A 23,384-nucleotide genomic window follows, 5' to 3' on the forward strand; every position below is an offset into this window, starting at 1 on the left:
GGGGGGGGGGGGCACGCCCTCTTCTGGCCACAATGGGTACTGCACCCACATAGTACACAGACACATGCACAGGCAAAAACACCCAAATGCATAAATACTTTTTTAAAAAAAAAGGTCAGTGTGATAAAGGAAGAGACACTTAACCCTTGCCACTGGATGTGACTTTACCTCAGCCCTCCCTGCCCCACCTCTGAGGCATCTCTACTCAGATTTCTTTCAGTTACCCTAACACATTACAGGCACATCCTCTTCACATATCAAGCTCTTTCAACATCAAGTTGCCACATCTAGCACCTCCTACCAAGAGACCTTCTCTGACACCATCAGCTACTCCTAAGGTCCCCTGTACTCTCCTCCCCTCCCACCAGAAGGTAGCTCCCTGTCTGTCTCCAGTGTCCCAGCACCGGCTCTCTCAGAGAGACTGCGAGTTTCTCCCTTCCGAGAACTTTCTCCCCCTGGGTCTGCCTCTGCTCATCACTGAGCTGGTGCCAGAGCCCTGGATGCTCCAGAGAGAGCAAGTGGGCTAGGCCTGCCTAGTATCTTCTTCTCTACCCCTCTCGACCCCTCTCTACATAGGGCCCTGAACCTGGACCCTGGGAACCCTCTCCAGGCCTGCTATCTGGTCCCGCTGGGCCCTTGCCTGTCAAATCCCTGTCACCATAACATTTCCCTGGAGGCTGGAGCATTAAGAGTGAACCCCTAAAAAGCACAAGCAAAGGCCAGCACTGGAAGTGTGGCACAGCACTTGCCCAGCATGCCCAGGCCTTGAGTTCAATCTCTAACACAGAGGTAGGTGAGGAGACAATCCCCGTGCTTCCCCATTCTCCCCCCCCCCAAAAAAAAAAGAAGAGCTGGTCAAGGTTGAGCAAGCGCTTGCACTAGCCTATGTGAGGGCCTGGACTCCATGACCAGCATCAAAAGCTGAGCCCCCTGCGCTCCCTCCCACACAGTGTGCCCTCTCCCCACTCTCTGGGCCCAGAGCCTCAGAGTCACCAGTCACTGTGCCTGTCACCTCACGTGGTCTGTCCACTTGCGTCACCATTTGCGTTATCCTGACTCCTGTCTTTCTCTGCTCCCAAGGCCAGCGCTGCTCCAGACCTTTCTCCTAGGTCCCCAGCTTGTCTTCCTCGGCCTCTTGCTCCATTCTCACCCAGGCCTACTTACCACATAACTCCTGAGGGAGCCAGCCAAGAAGTCAGGCCTTTCTTGTCTGACTGTCTGGCAAGTTTTTGCCACCAAATGGCCATGGGGCAGCAGAAGTCACTAGAGTCCAGAGCATGGAACAAACAGACTGAGAATGTTTGCTGGAGTGGGGTGGCAGGTGAGGCAGCGTTGGGGAAAGGACCAGGGTTCAGGCGGGAGTCTGGGGTAGAAGCAACTCAGGAGTTCCGTTAGTTCTGGAGAGCACAGGGGGTTGGGTACCAGCAGCAGGCTGCATTTGATTTACTTAAGCAAAAGGCCCAGACAATAGTTAGTTATAGCTTCACAGGCTGAGAGACAAAGAGAAAGGCAGCCTGCTGGGGTAGGAGAGGGAGTGGCCAGGGACCATCTGCTGCTGTAAAGGGGAGAGTGGGCTGAGGCCATCTCCCCCTGCCCAGCCCCCACCCAGGAGGGGACTAGAGGGAGAAAGGCTCCTTCAAGCTCAAAACACACAAAACAGCCTTCCCCGCCTACCCCCTCTGCCAGACAAAGGCCATACATGAGTCCATCCCAGCACACTAAGCTGAGGCCACCTGTCACCCCATCACCTTTAACCAGCCGAGTACCCAGGACTACAGTTAACCAGCCAGGGCAGTTTCCAGACACACTAGTGTTGTGCAAATGTAGGAATGGAGGGCCCGTAGCCAAGGTCACTGAAGAAAGGAAGCCTAGGAATAAGGAATGGACCTCCCTGTCTCTCACCTCCCTTCTGCACCTGACCGTCCTTCCACACCCTTCTCCCTGGCTCCCGCTGGAGACCCAACACCTCTCCAGCTTCCGACTGACCTCACTGTGGGTGGGAAGTCACACCTGCCATGCAGGTGGTCGACACGTTTAAGGAGCACGAAGCCTCCCACTCTTAGAGAAGCTGGCACCTTTGACCTGGGTGCCTGATTGGCCCCTGAGAGAACCTAGGACACACATTTAGGCAGCGATTGCCCTTTCTGCCTTGTTCTGCCAGGCCCTGGACCAGCTGCACCCCAGTAACCCTGGCAGCTCTGATCTTGAGGCCTGGTAGAGAAGGGGTCCCCGTTGAGAAGCAGGAGAGGGTGTCCTGCTGTGCTCTGCCCCACAGGCCTCCTGGGTGGCTCTGGTTAGCCCTTCCTTTCCTCATTCAGAGCAAGGGCACCATGACGGTGAGCAAGGCAGGAAAGCGCCAGGAACCACGTGAGACCTTGCTCCCTGGTACACACAGACGCAGCTTCATAAACAGGAAGGTCTATGCGGAGGGCCAGCCCTACTGGCTTCCGAGGAGGAACCATGTTCTCTTCCAGACAAGAAGGGGGGAGGTGGGGGAGGGGTTGCAGGGAGCTCTACCAAGGAAGAACTCATGCCTGCACCGGACATTATGCCAGGAAACGGAGGTGGAGGGAGGAGAGCATCCTCTTCAGGTACCCACACCTCTCCCTCACTGAACTACCTCCTCTCCTTGGCCTCCCCTCCAAAGGCTCAGCCACTTCCACCCACAGAGCCAGCAGCCACCCGTGGGGACATAGCACATGTGTGCACAAGTGCATGAGCTCTTCTACCTCCCCTAAAGGGGTCCTCAATGCCCCCCATCCCTGGCTCTGCTTGATGAGGTCTTGAGTATGGGGAGAGAGATTCTGCTTTCAGGAAACACACTCATTACCCATGCCTTCTTATTATTGTATTTAGCATGCCTAGCCCTGTGTATGAGCACATGTATACACACACACACACACACACACACACACACACACACACACACATATTCCATATGCCTGGCAGATCTCCCCCTCACCTTGACCTCCAGCCCCCTCTGCCTCACCCACTGCCTCCCAACCGCAGCACAGGAAATGAGAAGGCTAGACCACAGCCCTCACACCCTGGGCAGCACAGTGGGGCAGGAACGGAGGAAGCCTCCCTCAAGCAGGCCCCACCTCCATGTCTCTCCAGCATCTACATCACATCCCTGCCTCACACAGCCCCATTCATGCTCAGAGCTGAGGTGCACAGCTCCTCAGGCCTGGTGAGCTTGCACCTCTCTGGAGCTTCCTTAACACCCACCAGGACCTTAAGGCAAGTTAGGTCAAGAATCTAGGAGATGAGGGGGACCCAAGAGGAGCCTAGGACAGGGGTCCCACACTGAACCCAACAGGTGTGGACCTGTGAGGCCCTGGAGTGTGGAAGTGAGGGGTGGGGGTCAGCATGGAGGGAGGAAAGAGTGGAGAGACCCCAGAAGGAACCACTCACTGGTGGTCAGCTTTCCCCAGACCACCAGGAAGACCCCTGAGGAGCCCCTCAGCCAGGAGCTCTCTCTCAGGCCTCAAGGCAGCCCCGCCTGTCACCTGTTGCCTGGTCCTGGAGACCCACGTGTCTAGTAGCAGGTCCAGGCGGGAGCGATGGAAGGCCCAGGTAGTCTTGACTGCGATGAAGATGTCGCCCAGCTGCAGCTCCAGGGGCCCCGGGTTCGGTTGGTTCAGCCTGAGCGTGCCCTGCAGCATTCTCAGGGACAAGCTTGAGTGGTATCGTAGAGATAGGAGCCCCAGGCATACGAGGGTAAAGAGGGCTCCCGCCAGGCCCCGAAAGACCCGGCAGTGCATTGGTAGCTGGGCCCCCAGACAGTTCAGCCCCCGACTCCCCAATCAGTCTGGGGTGGGAGGCTGGTCAGGAGGGGGCCCTGGTACAGGCAAAAGTCTGGCAGGCATCGAGGGTAGGCACCGACGGGAAAGGAGCAAGCCGGGTCTCTGGGCCACCACCGTCCTGCCAGCCGGCAGAGGCCACCAGCCCGCCACCTGCTCCTCAGACCTCCCTCCGGGTAGGGCCGCTTAGCTCCTGGCCCCGCCCCTGCCTCAGCCCGAGGGGCGGGGCTAGGCCTGGGAAGCCCCAGAGGCAGCTGCTGGGAGCCACCCACTGAAGGGGCACCGGGCCCTGCCAGCTGCTACAGCCACACCAAACCCTCCACGAGGTGGGAAGAAGCCTGTCCAGCCTTCCTATGCCCCACAGCCCTGTGTCTGGCTCCTACAATACTCATTATTTCACAGAGTCCTATCGAGCCAGCCTTGGGTCCTGGCTCATTCTCCCTCCTGCTGGCCCTTCCCATCACCCACCGGGCATCAGACCTACATCTGCCACGGGGCCGCGTCCACTATAGCATGCTCCCTAGAGATCACTTCTCGCTTTCTTTGAATCTTTACACAGACATTATTTCTGCCATGAGGGTTTTCCTGCTCACTTTAAACAGCCCTCCTTCCCAGCCCCCAAGCCTAGTCCCTTCTTTCTGTCTTCCAGCTGTATTCCAGTGAATTTTACATATTTGTTGTCTTACTCATCCTACTACTGGGGCAGGGGCTTCTTCTATTTTGTTGACTATCCAGAGCCCAGTACGGTGCCAGGCACGTACTGGGCACTCAATCAATACTTGTTAATTATGTTAATTAAGCACAGGAAAGAAAGTCCTTGGTGGCTGGGAATGGATCTAGGCCTGCTAAGGCTCCTGGACACTCTAGGACAATGATCAGCCTGTCCCCTTCACAACACACCTCCTCAGAACAGTGCCACCAGGGAAAAGCCTAGGCTTGGTGCTGGGTTCAGATCCTAGCTAGAGCCACAGCCTGGCTGTATGGCTTTAGGCAAGATACCTCTACAAAATGGTGGTGAGGGCCTGCAAGACGGCTCAGCAGGTAAGGGTGCTTGCCGCCAAGCCTGAGGACCTGAGTTCAATTCCCAGGGATGTGCTCACTTCCACAAGTTGTCCTCTGGCCTTGTGTGCATCCCCACAGCAAAGGGATCCTTATAGGGATCTCCAGGCAGGTGAGAGAGCTGAGCAGGTAAAGCCACTCGCTGACACACTGACTGCCTGAGTTTGATTCCCAGGACCCACATGACAAAAGAGAACGGGCTCCTGAACATTATACACATGCTCTGCACTCTCGCTCCTGCACGCACACACAATAAACATTTTTGTAAGTGAAATCCTAACCTCAAAGCCCAGAGTGTCTTCCAGGCTGTCTCTCTGGACTGCTCCCCCTGGAGGTGACCATGCTCACTCTGGGGGGAGCTGTCCCGGGGACAGCCACACACCCACAATTTGCCCTGGGTCTCTGGTACTCAGAAGCCAGGCTCCTTAAGCCACTCCTGGCCAGCTGGCTTCAGTGACCTGAGCAGAAGACACTCTGTTGATGAGGAAGGCGGGGCTGAGGGCCCCCCACCTGGCACTGGGGCAGGTAAGGTGACTCCAGCACAGATGGCGGGCGGGCGTCTCTGGGAGGAGCCAAGGAAATGTGACCCTCCCCACAAACTGAACACACTGGCAGGGACTTGAAAGGTGGAATCCACCAGTTCTGGGGATGGGGATAAAGGAAAGTAGTGAGACAGGGGCCCCAGGCCAGGGATGGAAGCAAGCACAAAGTCACCAACTTCTATGACAAACTTTAATGACTCATAGTGTGCACCTTGAAAGAAAAGGCCCGGGAATTACCCACAAGCCTGACATTGGGATGGCTTAGCAGCACTGCTGCCCTGGCCTCCTGGAGGAAGGCAGGGAACAGAAAGCCAGCTGAGAGAACATGTCCTGGTGTGCTGGGCAGAGCACACATTGCTTAGTGCCAGTGACACAGGGATAGTGGTGTTTACACAGATGAGAGACAACACACACAGGAGACATAAGGGTAGGAGCTGACCAGGGCAGCCATGGTACCTGCATGACAGCACACACAGGCAATGCCAGTGCACTGTGGAGGCCACATGGTGCTGGGCATGGCTGGGGACAGAGATGCAGACTGAGGATCCCAGAGACCTTGTGCACCCGGGTAGAGGGACAGAACTGGGGATCCACAAGGACATATGTGCAAAATTGACCAACGGAGTGAGAACTCTATTCCAGGGTGAGTGTGCCAGGAGAGGGCGAACACACACATGTAAGACACACAAACGGAAATGTGGGGACATTGGAGCTAGTGAGGAGACCAGAGCAGCAGGTCAGAGACAGGTGTGTGGGCTCCTACAGCCTGTGCACAGCCAATGACAGACTCTGGTAAGAGCCCGCGACCGAGGTCTCACATTGGAGTCCACGGGGGACAAGGAAGTCCCCAACTGGGGAAGGTCTGATTCCACTGAAGACACAGTGTCTCCTCTGCTGGCCACCTCTCCAGCACAGGTGTGAACCCGTGTATAAACGGTGAGTGTCTAGGCACTGGCTGGAGGCGGCCCAGGCATCTGACGAAGGAGGTCTGGACAGAGGCTGGGAGAGGCTGGCTGGGCATCTGGTGGGTCCTCAGGCCTCACTGCTGCTGCCACTGCCCCCTCTGCTGCTGCCTCGCTCCACCCACACAAGGCGAGCCTGTTCCTGCAAGATTCGGCCACGCACCACCTTGGCTAGCTCCTCTGCATGGCCCCATGCATGGGCAGGCACCTGCACCCAGGAACACGGCAGTCCCCAGAGCCACTGTTCTGAGCCCCGGCACTGACGGAGCAGCTCTGAATCCCGCCAGCCCGGCCGGCCCAACAGGCCCCTGCAGAGGAAGGGAGTGATAAGAGTTGGCTGCATATGTGCACACACATGTATACACATACACACAATACACATATATGATACATGCACGATATACATTGCGTACGCACACATTCATGACAGACAACACACATAGCACAGACCAATACATACTGATACACAATACATATACATACATATAACTACAACACACGATACAACAAAAGCACAATATACATATGACACATCATATGTACATAATACATAATATGTATTATGTGTGGCATGCCTGATATACACATGGCATGAAAGCTACACATGTGATTCACACTATGCATGATACACAGACAAGATACACTTACAATGCATTATACATCCATGATACACACAATACATACCCAGAACATACACACATGGTACACATGATACATATGATACATGTATGATACATGCATATCTATGAGACACATAGTACAGATACCTAGGATACACACACATATACATACACATGACCTAGCTCTCTTACAGACCTAACCCTCTCTAAAGATAACTACCCACAATACACATGAACAATACAAGCGTGCACACAGATGGACAGGCAGACAGGTGGCAGGTGCAGAGGCAGAGGCTTCCACAGAAGGCACGCGCACATGGACACCACTCGCCTGATCTCACGGACATTCTTCTCAGTCACCTCCACGTGGATGACAATGGGGTAGACCTCGCTGTGCACCAACTCCCGCACTCCCCGTGCACCCAGCTCCAACAGACAGTGCTTCTTTTCAGACAGACAGACGGACGGTTTACTGCTGAGCCCACCCTCCCCTGCCACACCCGCCCTGCCACTACCTCCCAGGGGAAAGCCCCGCTTCATCAGCAAAGAACCAAAGGAAACTGGAGACCCAGACTCGGGAGTGTGCAGGGGGAAGGTCAGGTCCCTCTGGACTTCGGTCTCTACTCTCATCCCCATAAGCCACCCCCCTGCATCCCCACCCAGCAAGCTAGACAATGGGATAAGCTCAGGAATAAGGATGTTCAGGTACGAGATTACCAGCCCATTCCTCAAGTAACCCCCAAGGGTCATCATCCCGACCCAGCCCAAAGGGTGGCCCACATGCTGGTCCTTGGTCCCAGAGGGCAGCCTTGCCCTCTCTAGTGCTTACCTTCCCAACAGACTCCTGGATGGCACGGATCCTGCTGCCCAGCCCAGCAGTGGCAGGCCAGGCTTTGGGGGCTCCGGGAGCTGAGGATGTACACTGATCCTCTCCAGAGAGGCTTTCTGTGGAGAACAGGACATGCATGACTCAGGACCACAGGCTTGGCTGTCCAGTGCCCCCCAGATTACACACCCCTCTACCCCATACCAATACAGCCAACCCACCCAGGTGGTAGGCTCACCTGCTGGGCACACTTGGAAATCCAGCCTGGAGCTGGGCAGATCCAGCAGGTTACGGATGAGGCGAGGTGCCAGGCACTCAGGCAGGAGCACCACAGGCCGCAGGGCAGACACCAATAGTGGCCGCACCAGGCTGTAGGGTCTTAGGCTTCGTTCTAGCTCTGCAGAGAAAAGGGGTATGGAAGATGTGAGGAGCTGCACAAGGTACTTAAATCAACACACACACACACACACACTCAGAAAAGAACTGGTGCTCTTGCAGAAGGCATCTTTCTGATCCTGTCTCAGGTCTGCCCCCTACAGGCCACTGGGCACTCAGCACCTAGGGAGAAGCTCCCAGCCGTCAACAAGATCATGTGACTCCCGGCTTTCAAAGCTCCGGGGGGCGGAGTTCCCAACATCCCAGGGCAAGGGTCACATCCTCCTAGTAACAAAGGCACTGTCTGAGAGCCTGGGGAGAATTCAGCATCTGACCTCTTCTTGCTTTAGCTGCCTGACATGTTAGAGCTTTTGCCTGCAGCTCTGAGCCATGCCCGGTCAGCCCAGTTCTCTTCCGCTAGCCACCCTAAGCTCAAGTCACACTTTTCTAGGTCCCTAGCATGTAGTGCTGGGCACCTGGCTCTAACTACACTCACTGTCTCATCTGCTAGACAGGAAGCCCCTGAGCAAGGGGTTGCAGTCTGTCCTGAACCTCAGAGAGGCTCTCCACACCCATCTGTGGAACCCACAGTCCTCCACTGTCACCACCCACACTGTGCTCCTGTGACTGTGCAGGAGCCTCACCTCCTGTCAGGAGTAGACTCCTCCCCCTCTCTTCCAAAATCTTCCCTAACCTCTGCATCCCGGGTGCCCCTCAGAAGCGCCATTTCCTCCTCTGGCTCCTCCCCCAGCCCCTTGCTCTCCTCAGTGTGGTGGCTGGTGCCCACTATCAACACTCCTCAGTCCCACGCAAGCACACAGTCAGCACCTGCCAATGGGCTGTCTTCAATCTATCCCACCATCAGGGAGCCTTGGATTGTCCCCACTGCCAGCCAGGGGCCACCCAGGGCCCTGGGATGGTCCTCATCCCCTCACTCACCTGAGCAGGGCTCTGCAGGGACCTGCTCTGCTGAGTCTCCTGCAGTGGCCCCTGCAGGCTTGGGCCTCACCAGCCCCAGGGCTCGCTTCTTCAGCTAGGTGGACAAGGAAGGAAGATGTCACAATCCATCCCAGCAACGAGTCAAAATGGAGGGGACATCCTGCCACTGCCGTCCAGACTCGACAGGTCTGCACATAGCCCCCGCCCCCTCCCACCATTCCCTTCCCTAGGCCCCTCTGCCCCCACCCCAGCCCTGCATTATTGTTCCATTCACTTCCCAACTCCTCATCCGTCATCCCCACCCCCATCCTCAGCCTAGTCCAGCACAGTCTCTCCTCCAATGAACTAGCAGCAAGACCTTGGGTAGGAAAATCAAGGACACTCACACTATTTAGCCCAAGCCTGACAACCATGGAGCAAGCACAGGAGCGGGCACTGGGCCCCAGACATGCACGGGCTCATAGAAGCTGCTTGCAGTCCAGGAGGTAGGTGGACAGCAGAGAGGTGAGCATGCACAGCTGCATGCTCTTCACAATCCCCTCCTGAACACACACTCCCTGGCCACTCTCCAGCAATGGGATCTCCCGGAGACTTTATCAAGGGACCTCACTTTACCATGGGCACAATCACCATTCCCCACTCCAGGGACTGAAAAAGAGAATATGACTTTTCTCTGGTGCCCACTGTGCACAAGACATACACTAGACTAGAGCACAGGCCCGTTCCATACATTTCATCTCTCAACCATCCTACGCAGGGAGACTGATGTTCTGTCTCCTAGGCACAAAATTATGGTCATGTTGGCCTCCCTTCTTCTCTCTCTCCTTAGGGATGACAGAATACTCAGGCTGCCCCTCCCTCCGTTGCCAATGCCTCTCCCTGCCCGTCATCCCTGCTTACGTTGCTTCGAGGACTCCGGTGTCTACTGGAGATCAGGTATTTTTCCTGGACTTCTAGAAGCTGCTGAGCTCTGCAGGAGGAAGGTTGGGTCACACATGTGAAGAGAAAAGCAAGCCCCAACATCTTGTCCTCCAATTCATCCTGCCCCAGAAGGCAGTGAGGGACTCCTTGGGAAAGAGGGCATCCCCATAACAAGTCCCACGGACCCCACCCCAGGCTTCTAGCATCACCTCTGATAATTGGGCACGGTGCCCCGGTCCAGGTCCCGTAAGGTGAGGGTGTCCACTCGAGTACAGAACCACTCCTGCCTCCGCTTGTAGGCTGGGTCCACCAACCGCAGGATTTCTTGGGCTTTCACACAAAGGGCATGGGGATCCGCCCTCTCGGGCAGGGAGAAGTTGGCTCGAATGTAGAAGGGTTCCGCACTCGGCCCCTTTGCCCAGGCATCCAGGGCCTCATGGAAGGACTGACAGGCTGGGTTTGGCAGGGTAGGGAGGACACAGGAGGCTAGTGAGCCCAGGGATCAGCTTCAAGGGGCCTCGGGGCTGGTATGACCTCCTACAGGCCTGGGCTACAAAGATCTTCTTTGAGCAAGGAACGTAGGTACAGAATAGTTACTGTTTCGTGGTTGGTGCTTACAAAATGCAGAAAGAGAACGCATGCGCACACCAAAAGGAGGCCACAGCCCTGCATGGCACCAGGACACAGGCTCTGCATCTACCTCTGGGCCCTTCTATCCCTACCCACATCCCAGACTGAAGGAGCCCTGACTGGCTAGGTCTCATGAGTTCAGCAGGTCCTCCCATAGGCCGGGCTTACCCTTTGAGTCCAGCAGGAAGGGGAGGGTAGAGCCCTGGTTCCAGGGCAGGGTCCTCTGCTGGGGCTCAGCTTCCAGGCCTGCCCCCTCCAGGCCAGTGCCTTCCGCCCTTGGCTAAGCCCAAGCAGACAGTGAATGATTTTAGGGATGTAGCTCTATTGGGATGCTGTCACCATGCCCCACCCCCACGCCCCGACACACTCCCACATCCCCCACCCCAACCCCCCATCTACCAAATCAGATGTTAGTCATTGCAGGCTGAAAGCAGAGCAACTTCTACTTCAGCCAGTCCCCAGAAACCCCAGCCATGGATGCTGCTCCACCAACCCATGTCCACCCTTGTTGACGAAAGACTCCTGTCCCTAGATCAGGAAGAGGGATCTCACCTCTTTCTGTTCTGTCCTGGCCGACCCAGGCCCAGACAGCACCCTTCGCACCACCGCCCCAGACCATCTGTCCCCAAGGACCGGAAGGCTATCTGGACTCTTATCTTGGGAATCCAGGCCCCCAGGAGGACTCCAGCCAGACACTCGGATGGCCAGTGACCTGAGAAAAAGGGAGGAAACTGGGAATAAGAATCCAGTCAGTACTGACACAGGGTACCCAGAAAGCAACCGTGATTCTGCTGCCCGAATGGGCCATGAATCTCACGCAGGGCCAGTGCCCCTGAAGTGTCCTCTGCAACATCCTTCCCCCTCTCCCCAGCCAGGTCATCCCGCTGCTGCTTCAAAACTCAAGCTAGACACAGCCTCTCTCCCTCCCAGATAACACCCACCCACTAACCCCACCCCTACCCGGCAGCACCCCCGGCCAGGTTCTGTATTTTCTCTTCAGTTCTGCCCATTTCAAAACCCTTCAGGCCCAGACATCTGTGAAATCCAGCCTCTACCCCTAATGCCAAACCCAGTGTCTAACACATTGAGGACAAAGGATCACAGCTTACTCATGATCCCGGGAGGGAGGATCCCTTAGACTCTAATTTACAAGCAGCTGCAAAGGGAGGGGAGCAGAGGGTAGGAAAGGGTAGCTCCTGCTGGGTCCCATCTCAGTATGGAAGCGATGGATTTTGTGACAGAGGGTGAGGAGTCAGACTCTGGGGTGATGGGAGGCTTGCGGCACAGAGTACAGGATTTGCAGAAGGTTCAATACCAAGAGCAGCAGCAGAGGCAGTAAGAAATCCCAGGTGCTACATGTTCTCCCCTCTACCTCAGTGAGCTCCTTGATTACCAACTTAAAATCCTGAACAACAGCTCCTAGAAAAGCCAGCTGGAACCCGCGTCTGAGTCACAGGACTGTATCTGTCCACCCTAATCCCTGACACAAAGGGAGCCACGGACTGTGGCCACTGAAGCCAAAGACATGCCAGAATGCCCAGAAGTCCTGCCCATCCCCGGATGAGAACTGGTAGGGCCCGATGGGCAGTCTCAGGCAAACTGACTCCAAAGTCTCTTCCATGAGCCTGAGGCTAGACCAGGTGCAGAGGAGAGCCTCTTCGCCCAGCCGAGCCTCTCCCCTACCTCAAGGTACTCATACTGCACCACCACCCCCAGCCCTCAGCTGGCACCTGTGCCTTCAGTCAAATCAAATGCCAGGTCCCTAGGGCCTGTCCTGGTTCAGGGAGGTAATGTGGAAAGACGTAGGCAGAATGGGGAACTCTTGAAATTTGTCCAGTCAGCAGTTAAGAGAAAAATAGCTGGGGACTGGTAAGATGGCTCAGAGGGTAAGAGCAGTGACTGCTCTTCCAGAGGGCCAGAGTTCAAATCCCAGCAACCACATGGTAGCTTATAACCACTTGTAATGAGATCTAACGCCCTCTTCTGGTACATCTGAAGACAGCTACACTATACTTATTTATAATAATAAATAAATCTTTGGGCCAGAGTGAGCAGGGTTGACCAGAGTGAGCAAAAGTCCTAAAAGTCAACTGCCAACAACCAGATGAAGGTTCACAACTATCTGTACAGCTACAGTGTGTACTCATATGCATAAAAAATAAATAAATAAATCTTTAAAAAAAGAGAAAGAAAGAAAGAAAGAAAGAAAGAAAGAAAGAAAGAAAGACAGACAGACAGACATCCTGGAGGGTTCCACTCAGTGTATCTATCCAACCCATGACTCACAAGCCACCCTGGACAGTACTCAATGCAGCCCAACACAAAATCCTAAATTACTTAAAAAATGAGATATTTTGGCAATTTTTTAGAATTCAGTTGCACAGAGCATCAACTGTGTAGATGACAATCTTGTGTTGAAATGTCAAAAGTCTGAGCACGCCTATGCTAAACTCTTCCTAATCCATGACCTGTGTGGACTCACGAGAATGAACAGGCTGCTTGTCCATCAAATGAGGATGACAGTGACAACCCTCTGGCCCTGTGGGTGTGAGGGTCAGAAGGTTGTGAAGCCACTGTGGGTTGTGGAATTCCCCAGGCCCTGACTAACTCTGTTCTTGGCAGAACAGGACACAAAATGTAATCATGCCTTCTCTCAAGTGAACTGGACCATACTCCATCTCTTAGACAGGGTCTCGGGCACCCCGGGCTAGCTCTCTATGTAGTTGAATTTCTGATGTGCCTACCTTCCAACTGCTGGGATTGCAGGTACGTGTCGTCATATGCAGTTTATACAGTGCTGAGCTCTCTACATGCTAGGTAAGAAATCTGAGCCATGGGGGCTGGCAAGATGGCTCAGCGGGTAAGAGCACGGACTGCTCTTCCGAAGGTCCTGAGTTCAAATCCCAGCAACCACATGGTGGCTCGAAACCATCCATAATGAGATCTGACACCCTCTTCTGGAGTGTCTGAAGACAGCTACAGTGTACTTACATATAATAAAATAAATAAACAAACAAAAAAAAGAAATCTGAGCCATATCGCCAAGCCTGGACCATTGTCTCATGAGCTTTTGATTTCAGGTTCTTCCAGGTTTTCCTTTCTTGGGTGCAAGGTTAGAAAAGCGGAGAGAGGAAAGTGCCGCAGAGTGAATCAGCATCGTGGCCTGACTAACCATAGATGTGCCTGTCCCACTCCACAACCCTGACTCACCCCAACCCGGCTTGAGCCCCATTCCTGACCCACACCATAGAAAATGAGAATCAAATCCCACAAGTTGTCTTCTGACCTCCACGTTTGCTCTGTGACATGCACGACACATGCACACATTAAATAAACAAAATATAATTTTTTAAAAAATGCTGTGGCTATTTCCTGTTGTCAGGTAGGACTGAGGACATTCCCATTGGTCTGTGGACAAACCCACAGACCGCTGCCATCACTCAGAACTGCTGATCTCCTCCCACACCCCTGCCCACCCTGTGACCTAAAGATTAATTTCTGGCACCCCTCCATGGACAATGACTCTTCCCAGGGTCCCCAAGGACTCTGTAAATTTTCCTGGGCCTCACAAGAAGGCGGCCTGCTCTGGGCACTTGTCAGCGTCTGGGAACACAGCCTGGACCTGGGTGGGAACACAGCCTGGACCTGGGTGGGAACAGTGTGCACAGACACTGTTTTTTGGGACCTCGGTGGATCCAGAGGAGGGAAGAGAACATGCTAGCTGATCCTGACCCATGTCCAAGACTGAGGACCTGGGGCTTGGGGAGGACAGGGCTATCCAACTCCCAGAGGGCTCCCAGCCCCACCCCCACCCCATCATGTCAGAGAACCTGTCATTTCTGCCAACAATGAGTGATAATGGGCCGTGTGGCCAGTGAGTGTTCCTGTCCCAGAACACTGTAGGAAGATCCCCAAGCTGTACGCGTGACAGATTTGCACCCATCAGGGACTTGGATGCTGAGGCTGAAGCCTGCCACACAGACTAGAGACATTAATGATCCTGACAATGATGTCACCGTGTTAGGGATGTGGGAAACTGAGGTACAAAGCAGTTACCTCTCTCCAAGGATGGTACAGACAGACGGTGGCTAGTGGACCTGGACAAAGAATGTTAAAACTTTCTCTGTGTGAGGTCAGAAGGTTCTAGAGGTCCCTAGGACCATGTGAGTACAGACATGCACAGGGTTCTGCGTACAGACAGCAGACCAACTTTCTCTAATGCTCTCCCAGTACCCAGGGTCTCACATCATTCTTAGACTCCCCCTATTCCTCCACACAGCCATCTGTCCAGTGATGTTTTAGCCCTACTCCATCCACCCCAGTGCCTGCCTGACCCTCCTCTGCCCTGTCCCCTAACAGAGGAGTGGAGAGGGTGACAGAGTTGGCAACTAAGAGGCTCAAGAGCTATGTGTGTGCCTCCAACATGTACACAGCAAACAGAAGGCAGCTATGCCCAAACTATACCAGCCTCCAGTAGCTTTGGACAATTCCTGACCAGGTTCTGGGATGGAACGATAGCTCAGTAAATAAAACACCTGGTGCACAGATATCAGGACGGGGGTTTGGATGCCAGTATCTACATGAAAGCTAGGCACTGCGTCTGTAACATCAGGGATCCGGAAGCAGAGACAGAAGGATCCCAAGAGTTCCCTGGCCAGCCGGTCTAGCCAAATAGTGATGCATCCTTCACCCCAGGATGCAGGGACTTAATGTGGAGAGCCATGCAAGGAAGTCACTAATTTCAGCTCCGTCCTCCACACATGCCAGCACACCTGTGCATGCAGATATTCCCATATCCTACTATACAGACCACGTCTCCTTGCGTATGCCCCCATAAGGGCTCCGCTCAGCCACTGTAGCAGCTAGAATGCCCAAGACTGAGCCAGGTACTGTTCAATTTAGGACTCCTGGGGGCGGGGGGGAGGACCCGAGAGACAGGCATTGTCACAGATCTATAGCATACATGGGAATTAATAAGTGGCCTGCCCAAGCAATAAACAGTAAGATTTGAACTCAAGGCATTGGGTACAGAGCCAGATCTTCCCCACCTTGCTATAGCCATATCCTGGGACCCAAGTGGGTCACCCTGACCTGCAGTTAGGTGGAGGCCTGTCCTCCTTTCTCTTTCAGCCACCTGAGCCCACAGCCTGGTCTGTGGTCTTCCTCCAACTCCCTCTTCCCCAGAACTGCATGAGCAGGAGAGGTGACCCAGCCCAAGCCCAAGAGAATTGGGCCAGAGCCTTGCTCCCGGTACTGCATCCTGGCGCCCCCTGGAAGACAGCCAGGCCTCCGCTGCAAGCTAGGATGGAGGAAGAGCCAGAGCAGGCAGGAAGGGAGGCACCTCCACCCCTTCCCCCAGAAGCATGTCCTGCACAGGCCTGAGACAATGTCACACTGGGCCCACTGCCTACACTGTGATTGCAACAGGAGCAGGGGGTGGGGGCGGGAGGGTGGAGTGCTGGAGGCCTGGCCAAGCCGTCTCTAGGAGGCAGGAGGCCTCTGGTCCTGCTCTGCCCTGATCGGTGTAACTTGACATTCCCCTACCCCTAACCCCACCTCACACTGGCTGGCATTCAGTGTTTCCTAAAACTTTCCTAAAACCCAGGTGTGGCCCGGTCCCTGAAGATGGTCCTAGTACTTTTCAGCCATGTGGTCTCAAGCAAACTCATTAACATCTCTGAGCTTCGGTTCTGTAGTTTATGAAACAAGGACAATCAAAACAACACTTTGTCCCAGGAGTGAAGCAGCTGCCTTGGCACTGAATGGCAGTGGGCATTCCCAGGCATCTAATTCACACAAGCCAAAATCCACATGTCCATGCCTTAGTCACTGGCCCACTGGGACTCATCTGGCCCAAACTCTCCCCTTCCATCTCCCCTTCTCCCCTTCTCAAGGGCTCCAGGCCCTTCCCTGGCCAACCTCTCCTGTCTTTCCAAAGCAACTCTGAGTTCAAAGGTCTTGTGGCCTGGGGGGTCAGGGATGGGGTGGGGCAGGGAGTGTCCTTCCCTCACCGACAAAGTGGGTCATTTTCAGGGCATCCTGCCCTAACGTTTTGTAACTTCTGTTTTGGGTTTGTGGCTACAGCGGCTACAGGGGCTTCTGTGGTGGCCCTGGGCCACTGTAAGTGGTTCAGCGGCTCGGCTGAGTCCTGCCCACAAAGAGCTCAGAGCAGAGAGGAGTAGCAAGAAAGACGTTGGAATGAGGGCAACAATGAGCGACAAACTCTTTACCTCCTAGAACTGGATGCTCTATTCACAGAAACCAGAAATTTCCATACATCCACATGGCAAAAGAGATCATGGTTGCCTTTAGCGGGTGAGGAAACCGAGGCCCAGGGAGCAGAGAGCAGCCAAGCTCACAAGGCAGACAACGGTAACAGGATGTGAATCCTGAGGCTGCCGATGTCTGAAGGCTGCACTGTTCAGGGATGCCTCGAGCAGAGGCGTGGCCTGCTGCCTCCCAACTGAGACCTGGACCCTCTGCAGCTATGTAGGACACCAAGCCCTACTCTACCATCCTAGAGAATTGCATACCTATTGAGGAAGTCCAGGCCACAGCCCCGGGCCAGGAGGCCTTCCGGCTTTCCCAAAGGCCACACACTGTCAGATGAGGATGATGAAGAGAGGCCGGGGGACCAGGGCTTAAGGGTCACGCTCCCTGGGGAGGAAGAGAGAGAGGTCAGGAGTTTGGACAACAGAGACAGCTGAACGCAACAAAAGGGGGTTTGGCAGGCTAGTGGCCCCAGGAGCACAGAGCTGGGGCAGGGCCACAGGGTGAGGCTCCAGATTCCTATAGGAGGAAGAGATGGGCAGGAAGTGGAGGGCCCCACATGGCACGCCCAGGAGCAGGTGCAAAAGCTGGACCCTATTTCTCAGGAGTCTCTCACACAGCTTCCATGACTGGTCAGGGCACAGACAGGCCATGGGGGAGGGAACACAGGCCAGAAGAGCGGGCAGGATCTAGGCCAGTGGCAAGGAACTCCCCAAAATGCACCTCACCCGGAGCCCTGGGATTTACCTGTGATATCCGACATGCTGCTAAAAGACCTGAACAGAGAGGAGACAGGGGTGGCAAATGAGACCGGCACCATTTTCCCCCACCTCGTATCTCAGTGCCCCAGCAAACACTGACCAGGACCCAGACCGAGGACACCCAGGCCAGCCAACCCCCTACAAGCACAAGGCAAGGAATTCATTGCTTCGATCCACAGCTGGCTTGTCCTTCAATGTTGCCTCCCCTTACTGTACACCCTGCCACCACCTTCCCCTGCCACCCTGGGTCCTTGCCTCCTACTTGTACTTCCTGAGCTAGACCGGCCTCCTCACATTCACCCCTGTGAATGCAGGTCACTTCACAGCAAGCCTATGGGCACCACGGCCTCCCCCAGCCCAGCCTCCTATCGGGAGGCCACTTAGAGGGGGAAGAGAGTGATGGGAAGGACCAGGAGACAGGAAATCCCACATCCTGCTCTGGCCATTACGGATGTGGCTGGGTTTTCTGACCTGCCTGCTGCTGCTACTGACGACTGAAGCTGAGGCCTTGCTTTCTTGCTTTGCGAACCTTGCCCATGGAATCCTCTACACCCCCTAACCTGAGCCAACACAGTTTCTAAGAATCTGAGATCTTGCTGGGCAGTGGGGGCACACGCCTTTAATCCCAGCACTTGGGAGGCAGAGGCAGGCGGATTTCTGAGTTTGAGGCCAGCCTGGTCTACACAGTGAGTTCCAGGACAGCCAGGGCTACATAGAGAAACCCTGTCTCGAAAAAAAATCTCAGGTTGCATGCAATGAATTTCCCACCTGTGTGCTGGGCTGCAGCTGAGCCCACTCTGCCATTTGGCCTTAACCTGACCCAACCTGGTTCCTCTTTGAACTTCACTGTTTCTAGGACTTCTGACAGATTCGGGGCAGTCCAGCGAGGGGACTGCTAGTCCTGCCTGACTCTGGCAGCTGAACTCAGAGGATGTGTCAATCAGGACCCAGCAACCCTGCCTCATGGGGAGCTCTGCTACCTCGAGTAAGTTACCTCTTAGGGGGCTCCGGGTCCTCCTCACGCTGCCGGCGGAGTATGGAGCCAGCACTGGGTGGAAAGGGCAGGATAGAGAGCCGGTTGATCTCCTTCTCGCTGTCTGTGGCTTCCTCCTGCAAGCCCGTAAGGCCTGGTCATCTCCAGCCCACCCATCCCAGCCCTCTGCTCTCAGAGAAGACCTGGGGCCCAGGACAAAGGAAAGGTATAGGAGGCCACAGTGTATGAGGGCTCCCCATACCTACAGGCTCTGGGAAAGCCATATGAACAAGCAAGAGATCCTGAGTTGCATCTCCAGCACGCACGCACACAGAGACATGGTGGCACACGCTTGTCACCCCAGTGATGAAGAACATGGCCTAATCCGAGAGCTCCAAGTCCCAGGGAGAGAGTATCTCCAAAAATGACAACGTAAGGGCCAAAGAGATTGCTCAATGGTTAAGAGCCTGTGTTGCTCACAGAAGATAAAGCCCCATCCCTGGCACCTGTATCAGACACCCACAACCACCTCTAATTCTAGCTCCAAGGGGACCAGACATCTCTGGGTTCTGAGGCTCTCCGTACAAACATGCACACACCCACACACAGATATGCATACACGTGTATAATTAAAAATAAAAATAATCAAATAACTCAAAGGAAAAACTGGGTGGATGGCTCCTGAAAAAAAAAAAAGACACCCAAGGCTGACCTCTGGTCTCCACATGCATACACGTGTGTATGTGCACACACATGAACATGCGGAAACACCTGCACGTACAAACGCACATGGGGAAAAAAAAAAAAGGTTCTCAGCCTCCCTGGGCCTTGTTGTGCTTGCCTGTGACATGCAATGGCTGGCAAACTGGACACACTGTGTGTATGGGCAACATAGAGAAGTCCCAGGCTTCCCTGTGTCTGGAGGAAGGGACGTCTTACCGAGGTATGGGCCTCAGATCCCCCGGCTTCTCCTGTAGCTTCAGGGCCTCCCAGGGGCGATGGGAACTCACTGAGGCTCCAGGTGCTGCTGAGGTTGGAGCACAGGGAGTGGGAGGAGGCACAGGCCTGCCAGAGGATGAGGTGAAGGAGGAGGTGAGCAGGGCCCAGCCCAGGCTAGCCCGTCCACACTGCGCACCCGCCACGAGCCTGGCACAGGAAAGACACAGGCACAGGATGCCAGATCTGAGCTTTCATAGAGCCCATGCCGCAAAACGGGGAAGACCTTAAGCCAGCAGAGGAACAAAATCACCCAAACGTGAGGGCAGCAGAAGTGTGGGTGAGCACAGAGAACAACAGAGGCCCCACCGCGCCTGGCATAGCAGTGTGTTCCGGGCAAAATGGGGTTTGAGCTGCACACTCAGGATATGGGGGTACAAAGTAGGTACAGTTGGGAAGAATGATCTGGGCAGGTGCACATGCAAAGGTCCTGAGGCAGCACCACGACAGAGTCTACGATTTGCAATACTAAGACCTCGCAGGACCAAACTAAGTGGGTGGGAGAAGCCCAACCTCTTGGGCCTAGGGAGCAGAACTCGTCTGTCTTTACCTCAGAGCAAAAGCCACCAAGGTTCTGACACATAAGAGGTCACATACATATGCCTTCTCCTCCTCCTCCTCTTCCTCTTCCTCCTCTCCCTCCTCTTCCTCCTCCTCCTCCTCCTCTTCCTTCTCTCCCTCCTCCTCCTCCTCTCCCTTCTCTTCTTCCTCTTCCTCCTCCTCCTCTCCCTTCTCTTCTTCCTCTTCCTCCTCTCCCTCCTCTTCCTCTTCCTCCTCCTCCTCTCCCTTCTCTTCTTCCTCTTCCTCTTCCTCCTCTCCCTCCTCTTCCTCTTCCTCCTCCTCCTCTCCCTCCTCCTCCTCTCCTTCCTCCTCCTCTCCCTCCTTCTCCTCCTCTCCCTCCTCCTCCTCCTTTCCCTTCTCCTCTTCTCCCTCCTCTCCCTCCTCCTCCTCTTCCTCCTCCTCCTCTTCCTCCTCCTCCTCTTCCTCCTCCTCTTCCAGGCTCACGAGCTCATCACAAATGGCCCAAAACAGGAAACGGCAGAGCTCCTGGCAGAGTCCGAGGACCACTGCCTGATTTCCCAGGGTGGTCCAAGCCCTGTGCCAGTACCACCTGACTGTGTGACCTCCAGCAGACCTCTGGCCCACTCTGGGCCCCGCACTCTGAAAGGACTGTAGTAGCTGTTCTCTTGTGGGACTTCAAGACCCATGCTAGCCTAGCCTAGCTGCCTGAGAGTCCTGCTCGTGGGCCCTCCGACATCCAGGCCTGCCAAGTGTTTACAGTCAGCTCAAACTATCCCGTGTGCCCAGAACAGTCACAGAAACCCAGAAGCCAGCCCACAACCTCTCAGCTGCAACCTATTGTTAATGTCAACCACGGTCCCACCCGGCTGAGGTCCCCCTCTCAGGCCTCACAAGTTTCCAGCCCTGACCTAGAACTCACTCACCACAGAGGCCCAGCCTTAGGCCAGCATATTTTTCCCTGTGAAGCAAGGCTCCCCACAAGCCCCAAAGCACCCCAGCCCTGGGGCGTTCTGGCCCCACTCACCTTGAGACAGGAACCCCCCTGTGTCCGCTGCAGCTGTGCCTCTAGCATGGCCTTGACCCCCTCTAGGGTGGTGACTGTGGTGAGCAGCTCGTCACGCTCCGCCTCCAGTCCCCGCACCTGCTTGCGGTACTGATCCTTCTCGATGAGGCTCTGAGAATATTGCAGCTGGATCCGGTCTCGGCTCTGGATTGCCTGGAGAGAACAGGGGAACCAGCCTCTGAGGGAGTCTCGCTGGCTCAGTGGGCTGGATAGAACAAGACCTGTGCTGTCTGTCACCTGTGGGACACTTCCTTTATGGAGGCCCTGTGTTTTATCTATACACAGGCTACGAAAGCAGTTCTCAACCTGTGGTTCTGTCTCCAAAAATATTCACATTATAACTCTTTTTTTTTTTTTTTTTTTTTTTTGGTTTTTCGAGACAAGGTTTCTGTATAGCTCTGGCTGTCCAGGAACTCACTCTGTAGACCAGGCTGGCCTCGAACTCAGAAATCCGCCTGCCTCTGCCTCCCAAGTGCTGGGATTAAAGGCATGCGCCACCACTGTCCGGCACATTATAACTCTTGACAGTGGTAGAAATTAGAATTATAAAGTAGCAACAAAAATAACCGTATGGCTGGGGGAGGGGGTCACCACAACATAAGGAATTAAAGGGTTGCAGTGTTAGGAAGGTTGAGAACCACTGGATTAAGAGGATGGATCATTGGTCATACTGGTGGAAGAAAAAAACACCACCACCAGAGGTGCAGGTGCCTCTGGCTGGGAAGGCCGGAGTTCAGGAACACCACACCCTAAACTTCAGATACCTTTTCTAGCCCGGTGGTAGTGGAGTACACCTTTAAACCCCAGCACTTGGGAGGCAGGGGCAAGCAGATCTCTGAATTCAAGGCCTGCCTGGTCTACAGAGCAAGTTCCAAGACAGCTAAGGCTGCACAGAGAAACCCTGTCTCAAAACAACAACAACAACAACAACAGCAACAACAACAAAAGATACTTCCAGGGCTGGCGAGATGGCTCAGCGGGTAAGAGCACTGACTGCTCTTCCGAAGGTCCTGAGTTCGGATCCCAGCAACCACATGGTGGCTCACAACCATCCGTAATGAGATCTGACACCCTCTTCTGGTGTGTCTGAAGACAGCTGCAGTGAATTACACCAGAGCGAGCGGGGCTATCCTGAGTTCAATTCCCAGCAGCCACACACATGATGGCTCATGGCCATCTGTACAGCTACAGTGTACTCATACACATAAAATAAATAAATAAATCTTTTTAAAAAAAGAAAAGATACTTTCAAGAGATCCACTGTGAAGCAACTTTAATCACAGCACTTAGGTCCCTACAGGTGCCAGAAGTCCAACCCAGCCCAGTGCGGCCAATATTCTTTCCTCTCATGAAAGTCCCTGAGAGCTAGGCCCAGGCCCAACTTTGCCCATGCTGCTTCTGAGGGAGCGGGGATAAGAAGCCTGGAGGGCATCCCAATGCCAGGGATGACCCCCAAACCTACATTCTAAAGGCTCCCAGAGTTCCAGAGGGCACAGCAACCTCCTGCCCTGCCTACAGGGGCGCCCTCCCACACAGCGGTCAGCATAAAGGAACTGAACTGGTCCAAAGCCCTCAGCTACCCTGTAGCCTCCCAGGACGTGAGCAAGCCTGTGATGCAAGGAACATAAAGCCAAACCCTTTGGGAATTTCTCCATCAGCAAATATTTGCAGGTCCCTCCTCCATGCAGAGAGCTGAGATACAGGAGGCTCTGGGAGGGCAAGAGAGCTCAGGGCAGATGTCTCAAGTGCTCGATGGGAAAAGGCAGAGCTCTGGGTTTCAATCCAAGGACCCCCTTGTGATTTACCAGGAGTCTGGGCCCTGCTCCAATGCCGCCTGCCTGTGTGATCATCAAAAGGCTGACCTCTCTGGGCCCTGTGCAATGAGAGGACTGCAGCAGAGTCTCTGGGAGACTGTGAGGCCCATATTGACTGGCAGGCATCTTCTGAAGCCCATGTTCCACACCCCAGCATACTCACAGGCTTGCCTGAGTGTACGTGAAGATGCTTACGGTCTCCCTGACCTGACAGCCTCATCTCAATTCACCAGTGCACTTTTTTTGTTTTTTATCGAGACAGGGTTTCTCTGTGTAGCCCTGGCTGTCCTGGAACTCACTCTGTAGAC

The 23,384-nt window shown here is 54.6% G+C and overlaps 2 protein-coding genes across 6 annotated transcripts in view; both read right to left on the reverse strand.

Annotated features, from left to right (window-relative positions):
- Mfng (MFNG O-fucosylpeptide 3-beta-N-acetylglucosaminyltransferase) overlaps positions 1-4,002 on the reverse strand; it is a 28,264-nt gene extending 24,262 nt beyond the window's left edge. For all 4 annotated transcript variants that reach the window (XR_004112669.1, XR_004112663.1, XM_031348802.1 and 1 more), the window contains exon 1: positions 3,510-4,002. Coding sequence is in view for 2 of the 4 variants with exons in the window: in XM_031348802.1 (XP_031204662.1) it covers positions 3,510-3,764 (255 nt within the window). In the remaining 2 variants the exon portion in view is untranslated. The remainder of the gene's footprint in view (positions 1-3,509) is intronic.
- A 1,574-nt stretch (positions 4,003-5,576) lies between these two features.
- Positions 5,577-23,384, reverse strand: part of Card10 (caspase recruitment domain family member 10) — a 29,460-nt gene continuing 11,652 nt past the window's right edge. The window contains exons 8-21 of one of the 2 annotated variants that reach the window (XM_031348832.1): positions 21,224-21,415; positions 19,621-19,746; positions 18,703-18,818; positions 17,695-17,723; positions 17,211-17,334; positions 11,230-11,389; positions 10,846-10,957; positions 10,257-10,500; positions 10,027-10,096; positions 9,127-9,220; positions 8,051-8,209; positions 7,816-7,931; positions 7,318-7,427; positions 5,577-6,674 (exon numbers count right to left, since the gene is read on the reverse strand). In XM_031348832.1, the coding sequence (XP_031204692.1) occupies positions 6,437-6,674; positions 7,318-7,427; positions 7,816-7,931; positions 8,051-8,209; positions 9,127-9,220; positions 10,027-10,096; positions 10,257-10,500; positions 10,846-10,957; positions 11,230-11,389; positions 17,211-17,334; positions 17,695-17,723; positions 18,703-18,818; positions 19,621-19,746; positions 21,224-21,415 (1,890 nt within the window). In that variant the 3' untranslated portion in view covers positions 5,577-6,436. Of the gene's footprint in view, positions 6,675-7,317; positions 7,431-7,815; positions 7,932-8,050; positions 8,210-9,126; positions 9,221-10,026; positions 10,097-10,256; positions 10,501-10,845; positions 10,958-11,229; positions 11,390-17,210; positions 17,335-17,694; positions 17,724-18,702; positions 18,819-19,620; positions 19,747-21,223; positions 21,416-23,384 lie in introns of both variants that reach the window. The other variant, XM_031348821.1, reaches the window with a different exon arrangement.

This window comes from Mastomys coucha, unplaced genomic scaffold (genome assembly GCF_008632895.1).
Source record: "Mastomys coucha isolate ucsf_1 unplaced genomic scaffold, UCSF_Mcou_1 pScaffold11, whole genome shotgun sequence".
Classification (NCBI taxonomy): Eukaryota; Metazoa; Chordata; class Mammalia; order Rodentia; family Muridae; genus Mastomys; species Mastomys coucha.